At 42.2% G+C, this 25715-nt stretch overlaps 1 protein-coding gene across 1 annotated transcript in view; it reads right to left on the bottom strand.

Moving 5' to 3' along the window:
* Urb1 (URB1 ribosome biogenesis factor) overlaps nt 1–25715 on the bottom strand; it is a 70251-nt gene that overhangs the window by 38837 nt on the left and 5699 nt on the right. The window contains exons 4-16 of the mRNA XM_026393567.2: nt 24609–24741; nt 20101–20197; nt 17079–17164; nt 15962–16096; nt 14800–14924; nt 11059–11254; nt 9614–9751; nt 7197–7370; nt 6243–6372; nt 5528–5644; nt 4056–4168; nt 1993–2112; nt 281–397 (exon numbers count right to left, since the gene is read on the bottom strand). Of these exons, the coding sequence (XP_026249352.2) occupies nt 281–397; nt 1993–2112; nt 4056–4168; nt 5528–5644; nt 6243–6372; nt 7197–7370; nt 9614–9751; nt 11059–11254; nt 14800–14924; nt 15962–16096; nt 17079–17164; nt 20101–20197; nt 24609–24741 (1681 nt within the window). The remainder of the gene's footprint in view (nt 1–280; nt 398–1992; nt 2113–4055; nt 4169–5527; nt 5645–6242; nt 6373–7196; nt 7371–9613; nt 9752–11058; nt 11255–14799; nt 14925–15961; nt 16097–17078; nt 17165–20100; nt 20198–24608; nt 24742–25715) is intronic.

Genomic DNA, 25715 nt, shown 5'->3' on the forward strand with positions numbered 1-25715 from the left:
TACCCTAAGTGCATGGATGAAGATATGAATGGTGTGAAAATACTTTGTGTTACAACCATTGACTTGAAAATTGTGCTCTATATGTGTAATATGAAATGAATTGCATTCTGCCATCATATATAACAAATTAGAATAAATAATTCAATAATGATAATTTTATAAAGAAGCCAGCTGAGATAAGGACCCTTCTGGTGCTGGCCCCATCACAATCTCTGAGGGTGCCGAGAGAAAGCCACACATACTCCAGAACACGTCCCTCCTTGTAAGAATCTGGGCTTACCCGTTCCAGAAACTGAATCACAGTTTCCTTGCTCTCCTCTGCAGTGCTATCCAGGTGCTCCAGCCAGAGCTCCAGCTCCTTCCATGTGTGCTCGAACACGCCTGTATCCCGCAGGATCTGTGAGCAAGTAATGCCACAGCATGGGTCAGAACAGAATCCACTTTCCATGGGAGCCATGGTAGTTTCATGCTTCCCCAGCATTAAGTGGAAACCAAGGAGCATGAATGTATTATCTAAAGGTTCAGTTTAAAAGTTGTTGCTTCCAAATAATCCCCATAATGGAAGGAACCTAAGAAAAGGAATCATTCCATGGTCTATCCAAGACAATGCGATTCCCCTCTCACTGCTGCTTAGTCCTTTCCCCCATTTCCTGAATTTGTAAGGGGAAAGAGTCGCTTGCCACTTAGGGGCTGGCATTCCACCTGGATTTGCACAAAGACCTAGGTAAACATGGAATACCTGACCCCTCATAGCAACTCAACCTTTGGCCTATAGGAAACCCCCAAGGACACAGTCAGGCACACCATAGCATTTCAATGTGGTACCTCAAGACCCAGACCTGAGCAAGAAGCACCACCACCAGAATAGAATCTGGTACCAGGCAGGATCTGAATCTATGGGGCTGAATAAATGACATCCCTAATGATCTGATGACAGAGACTTGAGGAGTTAAACAGCCATATAGCACAGAGCCCTGTAACGAAGGGGGTGCACCCCAAACCCTGCAGTGTATCAATTCCACTCATCTGCCACTAGTGATGATAAAATGTATCTGCCCTTGAGTTCACACCTGCACTACCTGAATGGAAAGGGCAACCTGCAGGAGCAAAGACTCAGCCATGGTCTTCAGTAAGCTCAGGTGAGATGGAGAAAGTAAAGTGAGATCACCAACCCTTCAAATAAAGTGAAAGGTCACATCTCTGTACCCTAAAAACAGTGAATGTGGTTTTTGTAGCACCCCCCAAGATATTTTTTGCAGAGCAAAAATGAGGCAATAGATTCCCTGCTATACTATAGCAAGTATAGTGTGTAATATGAAATGAATTGCATTCTGCCGTCATATATAACAAATTAGAATAAATTTGTTTACACTTGTTTATACTTGCTATACTATAGTAAGACCTGAGGCAATTGTGGAAAAGTGAGAACCACATATGAGAAAGAGAAGTAAACAAAGCCCTCATTCTCTCCTACTGACTTTGGTGACACCTGTGCTGAGGGTAACAGACAAGATCAAAAAGGTTGAAAGCTTCACAGAAGGCAGAGTCCAGGGATGAGAGAGCAAGCATTGACTATTAAATGGTTCCCTAGAGTACATATGGTATTTACTGAGTCTACAATGTGCTAGGCTACTACTTTATTACATTTAATCTTTTCTAACACCCTATGGTTTTATTGTCTCCATTCACCATGGGAAAACAATTCAGAGAAGTTAACTAGTTTATCCAGGCAACCCAGGAAGATATAGAACCAAACCAGAATTCAAATCCAGGAATCACACTTCAAAGCCCATGTTTTATCCCGTCACCATGCTGCTTCTCAAGAATGTAGCTAAGACACACAAAATTACAACTACCCTAAAACCCTCTGCTGTAAACTTTACAACAGTTCCCATACAGTTCCTGAATTCAACAATTGCTCACTAAGCACTTACTATAAGGAAGACCTATACAAATGCTTTCCAGAATTAAAACCTGGCAGAAGATGCTCACCTTTATGATCAGAAGTTTGGTCAATGACTTGAGCTGTAAATGGCTACTGGTCACAAACATTTTCATCAATAAGTAAAACACTGATCGTTCTCCTCCAATAATTTCTGTATCTGGGCCTTCCTAGAGATTGAATAATATATTTTCAATATGTGTAATTTTATTTATATATATATATATATATATATATATATATATATATATATATATACACACACACACACACACACACACACACAAATATACACATACATTAAATTTTAGTTTATAATTATATATCATAAAAATAACAAGGACCATTACTTGCTGAGGAAACAGGTAACTACATGTCCAGTATACTGCCAGATCCTGCACCTCATCTCATTTTAACTATCATTCAGCAAGAGTACAGTTATTCTACACATAAGGAACCACAACTTATTCAAAATCCCCCAACAGCATCCTTATAACAGCAAGTCAAACAGTAAGCACAAGCAGCCCTCTCCATGTGCTGGCAAAGTTCTAGGCTCTTAACGTACACTGAACTCAACCCCTTTCTCCAACCCTGGAGGTGGTGGAATAGCTGCTACCCTATCTTACAGATGTGGGAACTAAAGCACCAGAAGGTAACTAGCTGTTTCCTGGGAACCAAGCTTAGGGAGCCCTGGAGTAGACACCGTATACTTGGTGGGTGGTGAGGAGGCAACTGAGGCCATCTGACCCTGTCTAAGGGTGCGATGGGTTTACTTTATCAGACTGCTTGTGCAAATATAATTGACTACTTATATGCAACTTATGCTCCTAAAAGGCTTTTGGGTTTAGAACACATGCCTATATATATAATTATATATCATAAAAATAACAAGGACCAAAAAGAAGTGCATGGAGCTCCAAATCCCCAGCTCATATTCTGTCGAGTCTGCAAAACTCACCATAGCCCTTGGCAATGAGGATGACACTAAACATGTAAAGTGCTGGGGTCTCAGCCTAGCAGACCACGTCAGCAGATGCGTCTTACAAGCATAAGGTTGAGCACAGTATACAAATTAATGTCTTTAAACCAGTTCTGCCACAGCAAGAGGCCTCTGGTCAGTCTCCAACTAAATCATCAAGACCATTAGCCTAGTTCAGCAAGAGTGAAAAACAGTCAACGACACTTCCCACTTAGTGCCTCTCTGGGTGGGGTCCAGTGCCTCACAGCTCAGTAGGAAGCTGACAGAAGGATTCTGAGAGGTATGCCTGGGTCCCTCCTGGACCCCAACTCACAGCTGGGACCTTGAACTTGTGCTTATTGCCCCAGCACCTTGTCTCTAGGTGGTGGGAACAGAGCAGCCCTACAAAGCATTTGCACACAGCCTAGCACATGGGAAGTTCTCAGGAAGAGTGGGCTTCAACTGTGATGAAGGGAACCTTAGCAAGATGACTGCAGGGGGGCATACATGTACCCCAGCAACACAGCATTCTTAGATCCTTCTGGAAATACCCCTTGTATAAAGTCCAACATGCCTTTCCATGGTATTAATTCCTACAAAAATTTAACATAAGATCTAAGTCATTAAAAAAATGTGAGCTACTAAGAAGCAATGCTTAGACAATGCTTAGGCTGACTGGCCAGTTTTCCCTCACTGCACAGGAGTAACAAAAAAACACGGGGGTTGATGCTCTACTACTGAGCTATATCCCCAGATCTTTTTACTTTTAAAATTTTGAGACAGGGTCTTACTAAGTTGTCCAGGCTGACCTTGACTCAGATCCTCCTGTTTTAGCCTCCCAAACAGTTAGTGTGTATCACTGCACCCAGCTGAACATCCACAGGAAAACACCTCCTTCCTGCATCCTGAACTTCCCTCCATGAGTCAACATCATGCTCTACAAAAGCTCCTAGATGTTCCTGAGATACAAAGTGCTATAAGCAGTGTTTGTTGACCTTCCCTTAATCCTTTGCTTGACCTGGCTTGGTGTCTATTCCCAGGAGGACAAAGGAGAAGGAATGTATTTTATTTACATTTTTTTTTAAATGACAAGAAAAACAAGCACTGGGATAGAAGCTAACAAGCCCAGCAAGTCTGGAGATCTCTACTTCCCACCTGTGCCTTCAACCACAGAAACTTGTTGGCAGGCAGCTCCAGGGCCACCTTTAGCATGTGGTGCTGCAGGATGGGTGGCACCTCCTCTCTCAGGCCCTGCTCGGAGATGATGCCTGTGATGGAAGTGAAGAACACAGACAAGAAGTAAGCCAATCCCCAAAATCCAAATGCCATAGTGGGGTTAGGAGGGAAAGCATGGGAGGATTAGACAAACTTTAGATAGGGCAAAGGGATGGGAGGAGAAGGGAGGGGGCATGGGGGTAGAAAAGATGGTAGAATAAGATGAACATCATTACCCTAAGTACAAGCATGAAGACATGAATGATATGAATATACTTTGTGTACAACCAGAGATATGAAAAACTGTGCTGTATATGTGTAATAAGAATTGTAATGCATTCTGCTGTCATATATAACAAATTAGAATTAAACACAGACAAAGAGTCATTCAGGTGTGGGTGCCTGGCAACTGCTATCCTGGCCAAAAGGACCAGATGAGGAACCCCATATCTAGAAAGAAAAAAGGATGTGGGTCTGTCCCCATGTCCTATGCTCCCTCACACAGGTTATATGAGAAATGCTGCCCCTGACATGCCTTGCTACCAGGCCTATCCAAATTCTTCAATAAAAAGCTCAAATTTCCCTTGCCCAAAATAGCCCTTACCCATCACTCAGCCCACGCTGGCCTTGGCCTATACCTGGAATCATGGCCTCTAAGTGTGGGCCCTCCCTGATGTTATTCCTTACATGGGATGCAGGCCTTACTGCCCATGGGGCAGGTGTTTTGTGGACAGAGAATGTACTGTGGTCGCTGAGCCTTATCCTTTAGCCTGGTCTTTGGGTTTGTCCTTTGCTTGGGAAGGATATAACTACTAAGTCCTAAATGGCAATATTCTAGTATATTCTCAAGGCAAAGAAAACATTTCATCTTCAAATAATTTAAAACGCTAATTACAGCTCTTAAAAAGGACTATTTCAATAGCTTATATAAATGCCAAGAATGGTATTTTTGCAAGTCTTCCTCTGTAGGCCCAATAGCAAAGTCAACTTTATCAGGCAAACCTGACCATTAGGGAGCCATAACCAGACAAGCATAATGTTACTTTTATGAGAAATGTTTTGAACCCAACTCATTGAGGTAAAAATACGAGGTAACTACTTTCAAGTGCCTCTGCATGAATGGTGTGGGATGTCCCTTCCACGGGGCTTTCTTTTCTGCAGCATGCTCTGCTCCCTTGAAAGTCAGTATTACAATTAATGTCACCTCATCTGGGCTGTGGATTCAGGCTGGCTGGCTTCTCCCCTCTTCACACTTACTGCCTATGCTAAGTGTTCAGTTAATATTTAATATGCCGGTAAACCACCCCCAACTTTCCTGATTCTCAGTCTGAAGCTCTGCTCACGTTTATCAGTGCCTACTTCAGCCTCGTGGTGGAAAGAGCAGCAGCTTTTCTGCAACCACTAATACAAACCTTTCAGGAGCTTGCTGAAGTCAAAGTTGTACTGCATGACCATGTGGGGGACCACCTTCTGGTAGAGGCATATGACCTGGAGCAGAATGGCTTTCAAAAGAATGGTTTCTGCATCGTCTGCACCAAAAGAAAACAGGCTGGATTAGGAAATGTCCTTGTTCTTGGATTTCGACTGGGAAGTGGCTGAGCCACCTGTGACACTGTATAGCGATCAATAGCATACTAAACACTAAGGCTGCCGATATATCCCCATGACAAGATGTAAGGCATCAACACAAAAAAAAAGGCTAAGACTATTGAAAGGGTGGCTGCTCTCTCTGTGCTTTTGTGTCCTCATCTGAGCACTGGAGATATACAGCAGGGCCCATGCGTATAGGACTTTTGTAAGGATTCAACAGGATCTAGATAGGAGAGACAAAGTTCATTACCTGGTCAACAAGGTCAAGTTAATATATTTTAATATGAGGGGGACCACGTAACCCACCTCCATCTACAGAGCAAAAGAGCCCCCTAATCCACACACCTATCGAGTGAAAGCCCAGAGCATATGACACACAGAATTCAAGTTTTCAGAGAGTCAGTACTTGCCCTAAGCCAAAAAAGGACAAAAGATACATTCACCACCAGAGGGGCCCCTCTAGGTAGGAGCCATCCCAGGCTACTGTCAGCTCTTTCCTGGGCAAACAAGAGATTCCCCCCATCCAGAAGCCCTTACCACTCTGGTGAGTCACATCGGCAGCTGGAGTCCTGTCACCTCTTTTCTTCCCTTTCATATCATCCTGTTTTGTCTCTTGCTTTTTAAGTGACTGCCAGACCCACACGATAGTGTTCAGGTCTGGCAAAATCTAAATAGGAAAAAGCCAATAAATCATCATAGTAAACAATGAAGAGAAATAAATGAACCTGAGTATACTAACAGGAAGCAAGATGCAGAGGGGGAGGGGCACGTGTGCATGAGTGTGAATATTATTACATGAGTGTTAGTGCATAAGAAAAAGGTGAGAGGCTGGGTGAGAACAAGCCCACATTCTTTTAAGCTCTGTTCTGTGGTGTAATTTCTGGAACTGTACACAGGCTTTGGTGAAAACAACAGAGCTAATAATGAGAACAAGCCCCTGAAGACTCATTCAGCAGGCTAGACTATGGGCCTGAAGAGATGATTCCTGAGGACCAGCTCCAGGGCACTTGGCCCAAAGGACCCGGTTACTCTCAGAGCAGCTGACCAGTTTACAAGAGTCTGGCCTTCCTTATTAGCAGAATCAACCAAGGGTGGGGGCTTCCCTAGTCACCTAGCCCCTTCTCATGTGGGTTACAGTACACTCAGCAGATGTGTGCAGCAGTGGGCCACTGGGCAAGGGAAGGGGCACAACAATGGCCCCTGATGAGATACAAGGTCCCACCTGAACCAGAACTCCACCACCAGTTCTGTGGGAGACCAAGTGCATCTTCTGAATTCTTACCTTGCCCAAGCACTTGTGGACTGTGCTAACTGTGAAACACACGTGGCACTTTTATCAGCTAATCCTCAGCACCTGTGCCACATTCTGCCTGCTGGCTCAAGGACACGTCACTTGGCTCCCACCCTCTGCACTTCCGGCTCGGCCCCTTCACCCTGCCCTACCCAATGGTGAGGTCTGTAGGGAAAGGCCAAACCTGGGCCCGTGCCTACCTTGCTCAGGGCTTCTCTGAAGAGCAGCACAAACTCTCCCATCATCACAGCTGTGTACACGCCTGATTCTTGCCATAACTCTTTATTCAGGCAGTGGTCAATGGTTTTTAATGCTCTTTTCAAAATGACAGAAACAAGGGATAAAGCTGTGTATCTCACCGATGTGCTGTCCAACTGGGAAGAAAAAAGGCACTGAATCCACAATGTCTCTAGATTTCTAAGCACTAGGTTGGCTGGCTCTTGCCCCTTCCTGGGTTACCACTAGGGAAAGCCATGTGAGATGGATGAACTCTACACTGTGAGACCTGGAGACCTTGTGCCCCCAAGATATCCTCTGGGTCAAACCTCGGCGGCTGCCAGGAAAGTGGTTACTAATGGTTTCTGTGGTCTGTTTTCAGTAAGCCTTCTCTGACAACCAATCAGACAACACAGATTATCTGCATTAAAAGCACAAAATCTCACCAGAACCCACCCACTGCTATTAAAAGCATTCCACATCAGGGAGAGACGGCAGAAAAACACGTCAGATTCTTCATGAAGAAAAACCACCTCCAAACTCAGTGAGCAAATGCTGTGATTCAGAAGGTAGCGTGTCTCTCGGAGGTTCAGGTGCTGGAAGCGTAGCTCCAGTGTGACAGCACTAACCTACGGAAGGTGTCAGATCATGGGGGGCCATTCTTAGAAGGGCTACAGAGGCCCAGGCTCTGGCCCAGACCAACTCAAGTGAACTGTGCATTCTTACATGATCCTAGTGATGCCACATTTGTTGGTATGGCAGCTCTGGGTGGGACACTCAAGATCTGAAGTGAGGAGGAACAAATGACCTCCTAACTAAATTTGAGTCTAATAACCACTACGGCTTGGTGTCCCAGCATTGCTATTAGCTGTGGATTTATTCCAAGTGGGCACACAGAATGTCTTGAGCCAGTACTGTCTGCAACCCCACAATTCCTTCAAAAGAAGGCCCCAAGCAAGGGCTCGCATGACACTAGAGGGTTGGGAACAAAGCCCAAGCCCCTTCTCACAAGTCCTTCTTGTTTCCTGTTTCTAAAATAAACTAACTCTTCAGCAATTTTCAAAAACAACTGATAATTGTAGTCCCCAGATCCACTTATACCAGTGGATCCCACTCATATGAAAAAGGGTGTCTTGGGAAGGACACCTGGGAACACGGGCAAGACTGGGGCTCAATGGCCCTGGGCCTGCACAGGATGGCACCGCCAGGAGAGGACTGTGCCCTCCCTCACTCCCTGAATCACTCCGTTGAGAGGATCTTGAGACAGCACTGTAAGGGAGGGAAGGGAGGCCAGCCTTTCATCTTTCAGAATGCCGGGAGGAAGCAGGTGGGAGCACAAATGCAGCCCTCAAAAGAGCCATACCTGATCTATTCCTTTCAGTTCCATTTTCCTGTGAGCCCCTTGAGAAATATTAATGTTTCCCACAAAACATATGAACAAGCTAGATAGGCCCTCATTTTCTTATGAGGAAAGAACAAAAGACCTTTCTGCCTCATTCCACATGGGCGTCCTCTCTGTTCCTGACCCACTGCCCAAACTCGGCACAAACCTGGAGGAAACCAAAAGATTCAATTGCACTGTCTACACCACTTTATGGTGACCGTGCCATCATCACTGGGCCAACTCATGTCTGTGTGACAAAGCTAACCCTGTTCCTACTGACATCATACATTCCAGCTTGCTTGAAAGGATAGAGGTGCCCCCTAGATGCCTACTCTCCCCAGGAAGAATTTAGTCGCTCAGGCCTAAAAGAGACTGGCAGGGCCCAGAACCCAGTTGTGCCAACGACTCACAGTCATTTACCTAAACCTACGATGCTGTGGTGAAACATACAAGCCCTTTCAGCATGTAGCTCCTGATGGGACCTGGGGACCTCTTTAATGAATTAAAATGTAAAATATAAGTACCTATTTTTTTTCACTAACGTGTCCTTCAAAAATGCCTGAAAATAAATGTTCCAATGAAATCTTAACACCAATCATCTGAATCAAAAAAGAAAAACTTTGCTGGCAACTTTCAGCCCCATGCTGCTCAAAATTCTGAACTGATAATATTTTAATAAAGGAGCTTCCCTTTCTGATTCTAACATTTCTCCCACCCTAGGCAGGACTAGAGAGGCAAGAAGTATCCAGAGGTCCCTGCCATGTGCTGGAGAAGGACAGATATGGAACCCCAGTCACACCTAGAAGGAGTGGCTTCCGCTCCAAGGTCCTTGCCCCACATATGTAGATTTGTCACTCATGGGCCATTTTAAGCTAAAGTCCCGTCCTAGAAGCCTCAGAGGCACTGTGACGAAATACAATCTAATAGTCAGGCTGGTATTCTCAGAACACTCAAGCACACAGCCAGAGAGTTTAGCAGGAAAAAGTTCCAGAAGTGGGGCAACACACCATGACCTACATTTAATGCCTGAGTGAACATGATCTTATTGCACACCAGGGGCACTGTGGTCACCATCACCATCGCCAGGAGCCGTGGCAAGGGGATAAACTCCCTGGTCCAAAATGCTCGGGAAACCTCTGGTTGGGCCTCATAGATCTGGAGAAAAAGAAGAAAAGAAATTTGGCTGGTGCCAGAAATAAGTTTTAAACCTGAAGCTAATTTTAAGAACCCAACACTAAAGCTATTCCAATCAAATAATTAGCAATAAAGGTCAGACTGGCCACTAGGAGCAAGGTTAGAATTAGCCCCAAATCCACTTGTTAAAGAAAAATATGGCTACCACTTTGGCATCTCAGAGCAGTGACTTCCAAAGCAGAGCTTGGCCTGGTCTGGGGAGCCTCTGATGGTGAATCGATCACTGCTGGAACTAACAGTGGTATCACTATCAACCACTGCACTTAACAGGCACCTGACAAATCACATCATCTTTTTAAAGTTTCACGATCCCTTTGGGGTAGGGACAACATTAAAAATAAAATGTGCTTATGGATGGCAAAACTGGCCCTCAATGAGGTTAAGTGACTTCCCTTGAACCACATGGTTAATGAGCAGTCAAATTAAAGACTTGACTCAGGCTGCAGAGACCAAGCACTTGCCCGTCAGTGAGGCTGGGAGGACAGTACCAGAAGCAGCTGCCAGAAGATGTCCATCCTCCCCCATTAAGGGGCAAGGCACATCCTTCTCACCTACTGCACATGCACCTAAATTCTCATACATGAAACAGATAATGCTGGGTCCAGACTGAGGCACAAGAAAATAATCCCAGGTACTTCATCACTAAGAAGGCCATAAATCAGAGCAAAAAAGCTTAACTGAGCCAGGCAATACTGCCAAAGAATGTATAATAAGTTCAGGTTGAGCATCCCTAATCTGAAAATTCAAAATCCAAAGCTTTTTGAATGCCAACATGTTTCTATGCAAATATTTCAAAATCCAAAAACTCTAAAATCAGAAACACTTTTAACCCCAAGCATTTTGAGTAGGGATATTCAACCTGTACCTCCAATGTTTGGTGAGGGGGATGCAAACATCCAATAGCTCATTTCAAGTTATTCTATGGACTTGAAACCAATCTTTAAAAACTGTCCTGCAATTCAGATATTTCACTAACTCTGGCTTCATTGTGCTCAGACTTAACAAGATTTCACCTAAAGCAACATCATAATGAGGAAGATAAATTGGATCAACAGATTCAAAAGAAATAAAGTTCAAAATTCAGCTCATTGAAAATCAACATGCTCTACTCAAAGAATAAGGTCAAGTTAACATCATCTAAAATAGCCCTTTAACCCTGGAGGGCGGTCTCCCCCCCCCCCCACTTGCACACCTGACCAAACCAGAATGCCTGGCATTCCCCCAACTCCTCATGCTCTGCCCTGCCCCAGCCAACAGGTACTTTTTACCTTGTTTAGTAGTTTGATATTATTTAGCCAAGTGGACTTCACTCTTGGAAGAAAGGAAAACGTGACCTCCTTGAAATATTTGTTCAGCAAGTCCGGGCACACCTTAAGGATGTTCACCACAAGCTCAGCCACCAGCTCATCCTCAGCTGCTGTTTTCAAACCCAACAAGAAGTGCAAGAGTGTCAGGTTGCCTCCTCTATTAAGGACAGAGACAAGAGGCAAGAGTCAACAAGGACAATTCAAAATGTGCTCAGAGCTGGAGCAGCTCTCAGAGACAGAGGAGTAACAGGGCAGTGGGCAAATGTCCCCCAGGGTACAAAGTGGCATGTAGGGTCTCAGTGCCACAGGAGAGGGCTTCAATTCCACCCCCTACTCCTGAGTGGCTGAAAGGGCCCCTACCTTGTCCTACTCTCATCCCTGCTTTCCTCCTTCCCTCCCTCAAGTTCAGTTTGACTTAAGATGAAGACAGCGACCTCTTTATGCTGCCAGTCAGCTACAGTCTGCCTAGTAGGCAAAGCTACTTTAAAAAAACAAGGCAAAACCAGCAAGCAGGACTCCCTCCCCCAATTTCTTTCTTCCTTTCCTTTAGTATTCAATTCAATGGGCATTTATTGAATAATAATTATTTTCTTATAGTAATAACATCCCATGCCCCTTAATTTTTTAATATTTATTTTTTAGCCAACACATAAAATCTTAAAAACTGTATCTACCAATGGAATGCCATGTAACATCGCAATACAAGGATGCACTGCATAATGTTTACAGCAGGTTAAACATGTTTATCTCTTCAAATATTTATCATTTCTTTACGGTGGAAACTTCCAAAACCCTTTGTTCTGCCCTCTCCAGATTTCCCCAACCATACAAAAAAGCATAAGATAAATATGTATATATTGTGTATATATGTGAGTATAAAAAATACAGATAGGAAAGGCATTTTTCTTCTGAAAGGATAGTTTTGTTTTTGTTTTTTTTTCATATGAAGTCAGAGCTCATGCATTGCCACAAGGTCCATAATGACATCAAATTAATTCTAAAATACTACAAGACAGCATAAAGCCTTTGTGTACATCTTCTGCCCTCTATTTCTGGTTTATTTAGTACAGGGAAAAATCCACTGTTGGAAAGTATTCAAAATTTTTCCTTCTTCGAGTATGAAAAGATGATCTTCGAGAGCATGAAAAGACGATTCAAAGTAAAAGTAAGGAAAACTTGCAGACCCTGTATCACATAAAGAGCAATAACCCCAGGATCTACACAGCCAAAGCACAGACTCTAGGTTTTATTTATCTATCCTGAAGTCTTGGTGCTCTATGTCTTGAATCTCCTCATAAATTGACTGAAACTAAAATGCTAAGTGATAGCTGCATATATAAAATTTTCTCTAAAACCGAATTAGCATATAATTTTATTTGAAAAGTATTCTTTTAAGAGAAAGGTGTAAAAAAATTTTAAAAGATGCAAAATTCTTTATATAAAAATTTCATAAACAAAAGAAATATAGTTTCTACTATCAAATGAACAGAACATTAAGTCTACCAATAGTGCCAAAAATACCACATATACTTATTATTTTAATAAACAGTGTAATAAAATGAACAGCACTTATAATGATATGGTTGCAACGCACACCAGAGGCTGCCCCTGGCAGTTGCCATGCTCCACCCCTCTGAGGCAGGCATTACTTTTATTTCCATTTGATAAATGAGTTAAATAAGGCAGAGAGGATATGTAATCTGCTAAGGGCTCAGGGCCGTTAGAGAAGGTCTGCAGAGTTAAATTAGCTAGGTTAGCTGTCTAATTTGACCCACACACCAAGGAATGCCACACCACAGCCCACCGCCTAGCTTTATACATGTAAAGAGTTTTGGGGGAAATCAGTTACACCCATTTATCTACGTCTATGGCCACGCCAGTGCTGCAATGGCACAGCTAAGCAATCACAACAAACTGTATGGCCTGTCAAGCCTAAAATACTGTCTGGTTCTTTATAGAAAAAGCTTGCTAAACCTTGCTCCACTCTCTAACACCCACTATGTGCCTAAGCACTGAAAGCCAAAATAGATCAGTCCCTTTTCTCACTTCACACAATCAGATAATAAAGAGGCAAGAAGTCTCTATGCAAGGTACTAAGAAATCAGTGACAAGGCTGAGCCAGGCAAAAAACACTGACAGAGGAGGGAGTACTTCAGAGAGAGTGGCAAGGGCAGACCTTCCTGAAGAGGTGACTTTTCTGCAGGAACCTGGATGAAAATAGGGACGAGCCACACAACTGTCAGGGAAGCACGTGTTTCCATCTCCTCAAGGCCTCCCATCACTATCCACAAACATAGCTCCCCTCCTCTCCCTCAACACAGCATTTGTTTTATGCTAGTGGCTTCAAAAATTCATGAAAACCACAGGTTATTCCAAAAGGACCCACACCCTCAATTTGACTCAATGTGCTCATTAAGTGATCATCTATTTCATGGGTCTTGTTATGGAGGTAAAAATGCTTTAAAAGGAGCTGGGGTTGTGGCTCAGTAGTAGAGCGCTCGCCTAGCATGTGCAAGGCCCTGGATTGGATCCTCAGCACCATATGAAAATAAATAAATAAAAATAAATGTATTATGTCCAACTACAACTAAAAAATAAATATAAAAAAAACACTTTAAAGATGTGTGGGGGTGCGTATGTGTTTTAAGCACGGTTAAGATTTTTATTAGATTATAAAAATGCAGTTACAGTTGAGCAGAAATATGAACTCATTCACAATGATGAGATAAATACACTTCACTAAGAGAAAACTTAAAGAAGGAAAAAAATGATGTGGCAAGCTGAAATCAGAATAATCTCAGAATTGAAATGAGTGCAAAATCACAAGCAGGCAGAATAATTCCCATCACGTTATCCCATTCTGAAAGAATCAGGCATTTTCTGATTGCCTGAAACTATAAGTAAATCACACTATCTAAACCCTTAAAATAAAATGCTATGCAGTCAAAGGGGGATGAGAGATAAGTCATTCACAATAACCAGAAAATATATCCAACATTTTTATTGTCAAATGAGAAAAAAGTAGGTTTATTATTTTAGTAATTTAAAAAATATGTATTGGAGTTATATGATTAACAACTACTGAGTAGTAGTTGTTAATCATATAAGGCAGTATGTAAAAAAGTGGATGTGTAACCAATGTGATTCTGCAATCTGTATATGGGGTAAAAATTGGAGTTCATAACCCAGTTGAATCAAATGTATGAAATATGATATGTCAAGAACTATGTAATGTTTTGAACAACTAATAAAAAAAAACAACTACTGAGTTATTAAGACAGTTATGGAACCAGATTTCCTGAGTTCAAATGAAACTTAAGTATCTTGACCTCTCTGTGACCATTTTTTTCCTCTAGGAAATTAGGATAATATGGTACCTATATTGGGACCATGTGAGATCATGTCAGAGTTCCCCTCGTGGGAAAGCTGACTTAAGCGACTCACTCTTGGATCCAGCTGACTACCACCACCATCTCTAAGTAAACAACTGAACACTCCCCTCGGTGAAACATTTCATTACCCATGTGTCTAGAACAATTGCTACACTGAGGCCTCTGCCCCTGAGGCCCCAGAAGCTCTCTAGGCCCCCAGCTGCCCAGCCCTAAAATGAGTTAGATAATGTCCACAATTTCAGTCCTAACCTACCACAGTAATGACTTGAGGAGCATACTCAATGGGGTTCATAAGAATGTTGTACTTTACCTGCCAAAGGTACCCAAAGATGCATCATAAAAATTAATGCCATGCTTGAGAGAACAGCAAAGATCCATCAGGAAGTTATGCACAAGCTCCCTCACCATGGCTTTCCCTGCTTCTTCAGCAGACACCTATAAGGGTATAAAAAGCTTCAGTGATTCACAAGCTCATAAACCTTGATAATAGCTATAGAATAAAAAACAGGACAGTATCACCTGCCTGATTTTAACAACTCAGAAAACATTTAAAATCAAACACTTGGATGTTATTCCAAAAAAAAAAAACAAGAAAGAAAACAAAAGAAAAACAACTGAAATATATTGATCAAGATGAAAGAATACTATAAGGAAGGCAAGTTAAAACCTGTTTTGATAAATGCTTAAAAATGATTTAATTTCTCTTATATTTCTGAATAAAATTCCACATTTGGGAGTGTTTTTTATTAAGCCTGTGGGGCTTCCGGCTACATAAAAAACATGTTCAAAATAAGAGGATACCAGCAAGTCACTGAGATAAAAGGAAGCATAGCAGAATCTAGAGAGGCAATTACCACATAGTTAACAGGAAGGCTGCACCTTCAACTCCACTGGCGGAGTCCATTTCAGAAACACCCCGAGGAAAAATAAAAACAAGGAAACTCAATACACATGGGGGTCAACGTTGAGAGCAACTGTTTTAACACGTGAGTTAACTATCACAAATAAGCTACCCACATCGGTAGGTGAGGAACTGTGAAGTCTCTTAGCATCCTCAAGTAAAAGAAAGAAACTCTGAAACTCCAAAAACTAGATATGAAAAAAGAGAAGGAAAAAAAGAAGAGGCCGACTGAGAGGAGGAAGAGTGAGCCTGGAGGAGCCCTATAAATCTACAGCGTGGGCACTGTATGTGGAGTTTAAGATGTCAGTCAGCCACAGGGAGTCGTAGTTTTCTCATTAAAAAAATAAATACAGTGTACTATCACAATGACCCCAAGGTTAGGAAAAAATTCCTATTGTAAACATTAAAAATTTTTAAAAATCATATTGTGTTTAACAAACAAATAATATAACCATATAGCCAAAAGAAAAGAGATCAAATGAGAGGACTATTTTTTGAGTATGGACTAGAGTACAGATGCTTCAGTCTCCCGAGGATCACATTTCAGCACTGGGATCAACTGAGACTGCACCTTGTCTGCCTCGGGGTTTTCCAGCTCCACGTCGACAATCCCATTCCAGCTGTAGAGAGACGCTATGTGGTTCAGCAACTGCCCAGTAAAGAAACGAACCTTCTGTGTTTTTGTGATACTTTTACTGTGAACTACCTGAAAATAATAGTAAAACAAATGAAGCTTAAAGAACTGCTTATCTTTTGCTTAACTAAATTTACATTTACATATGGTTTCGTGCCTCCCTTACTTAAGCAGCTAAGCTTTTTCCGCGTCATTAACAATTCCTTTAGAGGGCTGGGGATGTAGCTCAGTGGTAGAGCACTTGGCTAGCACATGGGAGGCATTGGGTTTGATCCTCGGCACCACATAAAAATAAGTAAAGAAAATTTAAATTATTGTGTCCATCTACAACTAAAAAAAAAAAAAAAACTTAAAAAAGATTTCCTTTAAAGCGTCATTTGAAAGCTGAATACCATTTTATGCCATGAGCAGACCACAACTTACTTAACCAATCCCCTGTGGTGACAATCAAGGTGCTTCCACATTCTACCTATTCCCCATAAAATCATGAACAGGTTCTCGCAGTCTTCACAACATCTCTGACTAGGAAGACGCTGTGGTTCTTATAAATGGAAATGTGACACAAGTCCTCAAAACCCACCCCAAAATGTCTGGTGGTGTGACCCACGTACACGTATTTCAACATATCCCTATGTGGTTTTGGTGGATACTCCAGTTCAGAGTGACCTTAACTCAAGAGTCCACCAACACAAGACCTTTGACATACGGTAGCAGAACTGTCTTCCACAGGGCTACACCTTCTCTAGTGAAGTACCCCATTCAAAGCATCATTGCTAGCATTATCATTTACTTTTTTTAAATTGCTATTCTGGGAGATTAAAAAAAAAAAAAAAAAACCTCTATGTCATTATTTGTATTACCTTAGGTAAGCTGATGGGGGGAGTGGGGGCTATCTTGTACACTGTAAGATGTTCAACAGCATCCCTGATCCCCACCCACTGCTTTTCCCTAGCCAACATAACTGTAGCCTCCAGAGCCCTGAACATGCCAGGAACCATTTCTTCAATCACTAGGAGAAAACAAACAACACATACACCCATCACCAAACACATACCTTTGTTTTCAGGGTAGATAACAAAATGTTGATGGTAGAAATCCTATCTTCCTTTATGCCTGAGCTAAAAATGCAAGGAATAAATTCTGAAAGTAAAAGTTTCAAAACATTAAACTCAGAAAATGAGAACAGATGAGAGAATAATACTGTTTAAACAGTACAAAAAACAACACTATGTGCCTTCTTTTTTTTTTTAATATATATTTATTTTTTAGTTCTCAGAGGACACAACATCTTTGTTGGTATGTGGTGCTGAGGATCGAACCCGGGCCGCACGCATGCCAGGCGAGCGCGCTACCGCTTGAGCCACATCCCTAGCCCAACACCATGTGCCTTTTAAAAAAGTTTTATCTTTCTTGATTATACAAATTCATTGTAAGAAAACCCAGTTATGTGACACAAGAAATTAAGAGTACCTAAAGTATTAAATAATTTTTAAGAAGTTCAGTCATTTTTTAAATCTCATTTTACTTTAATTTTCTTCCATTAAGTAAAATGATCTCAATACTGAATATTTGAAAGGGAGTGTATAGTATGATAAATCTAAAATTTATTTCTTGCTTAGACTTGCTCAGAAATGTTTAAAATGATAGTCATTATTTTATTGGCTGGTGGTGGGTAATTTGAGGGGAATTTTGTTTGCTTTTTGCTTTGAGCTTTCTTTTCATATTTCTCGATCACCAGGGAGTCAGAGGCTATGTCATTACTAATGCACTGGTTCCATTGGACAGAAGCATTGACACAATTACAATTTTACTCATTTCATGCATGCTTCATGGGCACACATAACTTCTAAAAAATTCTTTTTTTTTTTTTTTGTCGTTGTATATGGACAGCATGACTTTATTTTATTTGCTTATTTTTGTATGTGGTGCTGAGGATCGAACCCAGTGCCTCACACATGCCAGGCAAGCACTCTGACACTGAGCCACGGCCCCAGCCCCAAATTCATTATTCTTACAAAAAAAAAAAAAAATCAGAAAATACCAAGCAAACCAAAAGTATAAGATTTAAAATCAACTATAATCTTGACTCCCAAAGGTGACACCACTGACATCTGAATTAACTGTTAGCCTTCTAATGAATACAGACTACTTTAACTGTCAGTAAAATGGGATCATATTTTACAACTTATGACTAAGTTTACACCTAATCATAAAACACTGAAAAATTTTGATGTCAGCATATTCCTATGGCATTTTTATTAGCTTATGACTAGAACTCCCTTTGTTCAACCAGTCTCTTTCTGGTGATAGTTAGCAAGAGTCCAATTTCCAGTTTATATGATAAAAGTGTCTCTTAACCAAATCTCTACTCACATCCTTAACTACTTAGGACAAATGACTACACATGAAATTGCTGAACCAAGCATCTTAAATGCTATGATACATAAGGCCAGTTGCCCTGCAGAAACCTATCCCTTTGGCCCCTTATTCTTCAGTTAAATGCCAATTGGCTGACAGGACACAAGGGAATTATGAAGATACACCTTGCCCCAGCAGCAGCAGCAGCAGCAGCAGGACATCCTGAACCTAGTTCCTGGCAAAGGGCAAAGCAAGGAAATAATTGTCTGCAACATCATGCAAAGAGAGTGCATTTCCTCTTCCATGATGTTCTACCATGGCAGTGATGGAGCCCTGTCAGACTAGGCTGACAACATACAGGTTGACCTTTGCCCCACCCCATTCTGGAGGGAGCTCCCGTCACCCACCCTGGGAGAGGCAGAAGAGCTCCCTCAGGAGACACCAGATCACACTCAGCTATAGCACCCTGGTCATCCACCAAGGATGACTCTCAGAGTTCTACCCATGGACATGGGACATGGTTCCAAGAACTTACTGAGTAATTCCCAGATGCTGAACTATGTTGTATTTATCATCAAACCCAATTTCTTGATAAAACACAGTGGTCCTACTTAAAATCAGCATACTACAATGATGCATCCATGTCAATGTTTATAGCAGCTCAATGCACAATAGCTAAACTATGAAACCAACCTAGGCATACTTCATTAGATGAATGGATATACATATTCAATGGAATATCACTCAGCTTTAAAGAATGAAATTATGGTATTTACTAAATGGATGAAGCTTGATAATATCATGCTAAGCAAAATAAGCCAATCTCAAAAACCAAAGGCCAAATGTTTTCTCTAGTATATGGATACTAATTCACAATAAGGGTGGGTGGGACACTAGAGAGGAGTGGAGTTACCTTGGATTGGGCAGAGGAAAGTGAAGGGAGGGGAAGGAATGTGGGGATGAGAAGGATGGTAGAATGGAACAGACATTATTGCTTTACATATATATATGACTGCAAGACCAATGTGATTCTGCAACATGTACACTCAGAAAAATGAGAAATCATATCCCATCTATGTATATCAACGTATATAAATGCATTCTGTCATGTATAACTAATTAAAACAAATTTAAAATTTAAAAAAAAAAACAAAAAACACAATGGTCCTAATAAACTATGCTAAGACTTGTTCTACAGAGATAGTCACCAAGTGGTCAAATGTGAGCTTTCCAGAGCCCTGTTACTAATGTTCTGGTAACCTGAAGCAAACTCACTAAGTTTTTATTTATTGGGGATCAAACCCACGGTCTTGCACATGCTAAGCAAACACTCTACCACTAGGCTACTCCCCAATACTATAAACTATTTTTTTAAATGGAATTACTAAGAAAAGCCAGGAAGCAAGGGCTAGGAATCTGTGTATATTTTGGAGGCAAAGTCATAAAGCCTCCTTGTTTGCCTCTCGGGGTCTGCACTGCTCCTTTGTTAGGGCACTGCCCAGCATTCCAGACGGCCTTACAGGAGGAATGCCTGGCTCAGTCATGCTGAGTAGCAATCAAGATGGCATTGCCCATAGATTTGCCCCTATACATGTCCTTCATGCCAGTGTACCTGGTAGATGCAAAGGCGGCAGACTTCTTCTGGAAGAAACAGTTTGAGGCAAGCTTTTCAGAACCACAACAAATGGGCTCTCCTAAGGGACAAAGGGAACACCTACCTTTCAGCTCCAGCACTTGTCCTATAGTGCTGTCATCACCAGCAATTAAGAAAGAGAGGGCGAACTGGATGTAGGCCAGCCGGACGTCAGGCACTCCCTGGAGGACAAAAGAGACCACATGTCACATGCACCTCTCACACAGAGCCACAGGAGGAGGAATGCAGCTGCATGCACACATCTCTCAGCTCAGCATCACCAGCCTCCCAGTCTTGTCCCAGTTATTAGGGGATGGATGTCTAAGGCCAATTCCCACTCTTTATGGAAAGCACAGGATTTTGTTTTGGGTTTGTTTTTTGTTTTTGTTTTTGCTTTCCCCCCTCCTTAGTCTTCTCTACTTTCTCTTTTCAAATCCTATTTAAAAAAAAAAAAAAAAAAAGCCTGGGTAACAAGTTTTATTCCCTTGCCTGACTTAAGATCCATGTTTTCCCATTTGCCAATAAAAATAACCCACCTATGTTTCTGAAAATCTAGTGATTATAGAAAGACTGGTGCTGTTTTTGATGAGAAGCCAAGGTGATATCTGGTCTTTATTAGATATTATAAATAAGGTATGAACTCAGCACAAATCAAAGCACAGATGCTTCATGTTACAAACCCTGCATGGGCTTCCCAGGATCACAGCTCACTCTATCCCTCAGGTCTCAGCCATCACCTAAGGCAGCAGACACCAAAGGATATGACTGGCAGCCAGAATTTCCAAGGAAGTCAGTAGGACCAGCTAAGCAGTTTCCCCTCCCAGCATCATTAATGCAAAGTCATATCTCATCAAGCCCGTTCTATATCCAAGCAGGCAAGGACACATTGCCATGCAGGTCTTTTGTTAGAATTGGTAAGTGTGCTTAAAGTAGAAATTTTCTCCCTCATCCATTACTCCAAAGTGCTTTAATTCACTAACAAGAAATAAGTCAATATTATAGAGAATTATTGCCCTCAATGCCTAGGAAGATTAAGTCCTCTCTGCCTTCCAAATAGTTCTGTCTCACCTGGTGGCAACAGAAGCAGCAGCAGTTATGAGGATGATGACGACACTTACTGAATACTTACTATATGCCAGTCACCATGTCAGATACTGCATATCTATTATCTCAGTTATTTCTCTTAACAAGCTTAAGTGGAAAGATTTATCATCCTCATTTTACAGAAGGGGAAAATTCTCTGAATGTCAGACAGCTGCTAAGCAAGTACCAGAATTGGGGTAATAAGAAAAAACTGAACAACGTGCTGTGTTATGTTTGATACAAAGAAATCCTCCCTTCTTCTCAGGGCTCCCATGGCATTTGCATTTCATTTTTGCTCAGGGCATGGGGGCACACTTCATATCATTTCAGTTTCTATGCAAGTATTTTATAAATTTCTTCTTGCTTTGTTGGGTATATGCTTCTGCTGGGGAAAAGAATAGGTGGATCAACACCTGGATTCAACACCTGGATCAAGGCCTTGCACATTAGTTTTATTTACTGAATCTCTGTCCATGCACACGGCATTTCAACAAGATCTTATTACACCAATGCTGATTCATTCCAGAGAGCTTCAAATGATCCTTTCTGTTCTGGGGACCTGTCTGTGGGCCTTTTTACCTCATGGAGCCCAGGTACAATGATAGCCAAGGCTGCAAATGAGCTACATTTCCTAAGGATGTTATCCATGCTCCTGTGCCTTCACTTGCCAACTCAAAGTTCAAAACCCCCACAAGATTCAAGAAGCCTTCATGTCAGGCTGAAAGGACGCAAAGACAACTAAGTAACAATATTGGGAGACAGGGCCTTGGAATGCTGGTCCCAGTTTCAGCCATTCTAGAGCTTTCTGTCACAGCAGAGTTGTACTAGATCTTCCTGTGAATCCCTCTAGCAATGAATTTCTAAAAGAAAAGGAACTTATTTATTAACCAGGGCTCCCATCTTATGTATCCCAGACAACACAAAATCTCAGAGGCTAACCCTGAAGAGGAAGCAAAGAGATGAAAATACCCACGATGCAGCCTGCCCACTTCAGGCTGGCTGCCACCACACCCCCACATAGCCACCTGGGCCGGTCTCCATCCCCAGCATTTCTTCAAAGGCATTACCCTCCCACCGAAAGAGGGCCATGTGCCTACTCTTCATTCCTACCCTGTGACCTCACAGGGCTGTTATTCCAGGAAGAAAACATCCTGGACCCTTCAGGGCTTGTTCTGTAAAACACTAAAATAGACTAAAACATATTTGGCAAAACTGCTCTCTGGCACAAGATTTTAACAATGCTTTTCTTGGCTGAAAGAATATACCCATGATCCTTTCTTCAGGAGACTTTAATAATTCCCTCCCAGGTGTTCAAATACACTCGTTAAAATACAGAAATTGCTACCAGCATCTTTAATAACTAAATGACCTGAACAAAAAGGAGGGGAAACGCAAAGATTCAAAAGATGTTTAAAAGGACCTGAGGAACACATCAACCAAATACAACATGAGAATATTGTTTGAATCTCAATTTGAACTGCAAAGTATAAAAATATTTTTGAGATGGTCAGGAAAATTCTAAGACAAACTGGGTTTTAGATGATGGTGAGAAATAATTAATGATAATAGGTGCAATAATGGTACTGTGGTTTTGTTTTTTAAAATGTCTTTTTCTGTTAGAGTACATGCTGAAATATTCATGATGAACTATGATTCACATCGGCATCTGCTATAATACGCACAGCCAAGCAAACTGAAAAGCTGGCTGAGCAACAAATGGTGCAAGGTGGATAACACTGGCTGAAGCTGGAACACAGGGTTCCTTGTTCCTTTAATATCCCTCAGATTCCCTATATTGAGACAAAAATTAAATGTCTAGACACCATTTCCTACAGCATTCAAAATACTTAAGATACCTGATATAGAAAATTACACAAGAAGTAAAAATACTTTCAACTTGACATTAACTCCCATTTTTAAGATCCTGAAGAGGTAAAATGACCTGCCCTGAGACCCTGAGATGAAACAGCTGGATGCACCATCTTCAGGAAGGGAAGCCTTTGCTGATTTTCCCATATCATCTGGTCTTGGTGGGTGGCCTGGGTACTTACTTAATTCTTTTTTACTCAGATGGCTGGGATTGCTAAGGCCAAGAGAGAAGGGAAAAGGGGAGGGGTACCTGATGGATAACTACTGCCAAGCTTCCTGCCAGCCAAGACCAAAGAACTGAGAAATCTACTCTGGTGTGCAAATAGCACACACATTCTTTTTATGAGAAATGCATTTAAATGTCAGAAGCCATTACTCACTGAATGGAATTTGTCAACATGTTAATAAAGCACAGTATCCAAGAGACACTAAGACCTGGATGTTTTTCCCTCAGAGAATACCTTATTTGTAATTTCAGTAAAACCCTCAACACCAGGCCAATCCCACAGAGCCATAAAAGTACTTGATATTATTATTAACCCTTCAGTCTATTTCCTAGCACTGCAGAGACTTTTTTCTTTCTTTTTTTTGGGGGGGTACCAGGGATTGAACCCTGGGGTGCTCAGCCACTAAGCCACATACCCAGCCGTTTTTATATTTTGTTTTGAGGTGGGGGTCTCACTAAGATGCTCAGGGCCTCACTAAGTTGCTGAGCTGGCTCTGAACTCATGATCCTCCTGACTCAGCTTCCCAAGCCACTGATATTACAGGTGCATGCCATAGCACCCAGCTAGAATTCCCAGAAAAACTGAGAGCACAAGCTAGCATGTGGTTACAGAGGAGAATTGTCCTAATGTGGTTCTCACCTTGGCAGACAGGAGTTGATACTTGTCTGCCTGCTCAGGAAGTGGAAGAAAGTCCCACGGGGCTATGCACAGCACTGACCTCACCAGCAAGACAGCCCACATGGCAAATGGAAAGAGGTACTGCCACAACTACAGGTGGCACATCAGGAGGTATCACAGAAATCCCAATGTGCTTTCTCCCCAAGAGCCTGTCCAAACCAGGTGACACTGCTAGAGCTACCGGGGAACTCCTAAAGACCAACAATTCACACTCCCATTCTCTCAGGCACATTCATCCCTTACCCATAACAAGATTAAAATTGGGAGGCACAAGTCACTAACTAAAGAAAAATAAGAGCCCTCTTTGAGGATGTCACTGGCTTAGAGTTCCAAGGGTACTCTCCCAAGTGGATAAAACAGGAACAGGGGCCTGGGGTATTCAGAAACCTCATAGCCTTGATGGACTGGGAGATTATCTCATTTGCTTAGAACAGGAGACACTTGAGAACTAAGTCATTCTCACAGGCCACAAGCAAAGCATCACCAAGCCAACTTCCCCTCCCCCACAGCCCTGGAGCTTCCTGAGATGTCCTACTTGTTTAGGCTCTGCTAAGGAGCTGGCCCCATCATCAGCAAGGGTGAGGCCTACCTTCCTCACAGATGGAGGCTGGCTGCTGCCAAAGGACACCCCTCTCTTAAGTGCTTGGGGACTGAGACAAGAGGAGGAAAAATAAACTACCATAGCCCTCCAAAGAGAAGGGAGCCACACAGTGGAGCACAACCCTTGGGTTCTCACCTTTGAATCCCGCTTAGTCACAAGGGTGTACAAGGTCTTTTTATTCAAATCAAAATGGCTGCAGACATCTCTGGCAGCTTCGGGCCCCTGGCTCACCATGGCAGCCATCAGATTAAGACAGGCTCGAGCCAACCTGCACAGGGACAGAAAGCCAAGCATGTTAGGGAACAGAAACATAAGACAACCTCCTGAAGAAGCCAAGCACACAGCTGGCTGTGTGATTTGCTATCCCAAAACCAGAATAGAGGAAGATGTGCTCTTTCCTTTCTTCAAGTATAACAAAAACTTCAAAAGCTAAAAAACTGAGAATGAGTTAGATTAAGAAACAAAGATGTAGCCGTACGCAGTGGTACACGCCTGTAATCCCAGTGGCTTGAGAGCCTGAGGCAGGAGGATAAAGAGTTCAGCAAAAGCGAGGTGCTAAGCAACTATGTGAGACCCTGTCTCTAAATAAAATACAAAATTGGGCTGGGGAGGTGGCTCAGTGGTCGAGTTGCCCCTGATTTCAATCCCCAGCACCAAAAAAAAAAAAAAGAAACAAACAAAGATGAAAATTTATTTCTCAAGTAAACTATCATGTGACCAAGATACCACATTGCAGCCTATGTCTGGAACACAGGACCTTTCTCTAAAAGTGAGCACCTGGCTGCCTTCTGCTTACTTATCCAAAACTGGTGGCTCAGTGAACACCCACTATGTGCAACGCACTGTTCTAGGAGGCAGGAAGGCAATGACATTTTATAAGATAGGCAAAGCCCTGCCCACATGCACCTTGCATTCCAGTGGAGGAAGGCAGTCAAGAGATAGATGTGGAATATTATGTCAACTGTACAGGTAATTATCATTATGCAGAAAACTAAAGCAGGCTGAAGGGGCAGGACAGCGGGCATGTCACTGGACATAGGATGGTCAACAAAGGCCCCACTGAGGTAACATTTCCACAAAGCGCTGTAGACAGAGATAGCCTGAGACTACCTGGGAAAAGAGTCAGTGAAGAAGGAACAGACTACAGGGATGAGAGGTGGGAGGGAAAGGGAGTGAGAAGGGGAATCGCATGGAAATGGAAGGCGATCCCCAGGGTTATACAAAATGACATATAAGAGGAAA

This window comes from Urocitellus parryii, chromosome 2 (assembly GCF_045843805.1).
Source record: "Urocitellus parryii isolate mUroPar1 chromosome 2, mUroPar1.hap1, whole genome shotgun sequence".
In the NCBI taxonomy this organism is placed as follows: Eukaryota; Metazoa; Chordata; class Mammalia; order Rodentia; family Sciuridae; genus Urocitellus; species Urocitellus parryii.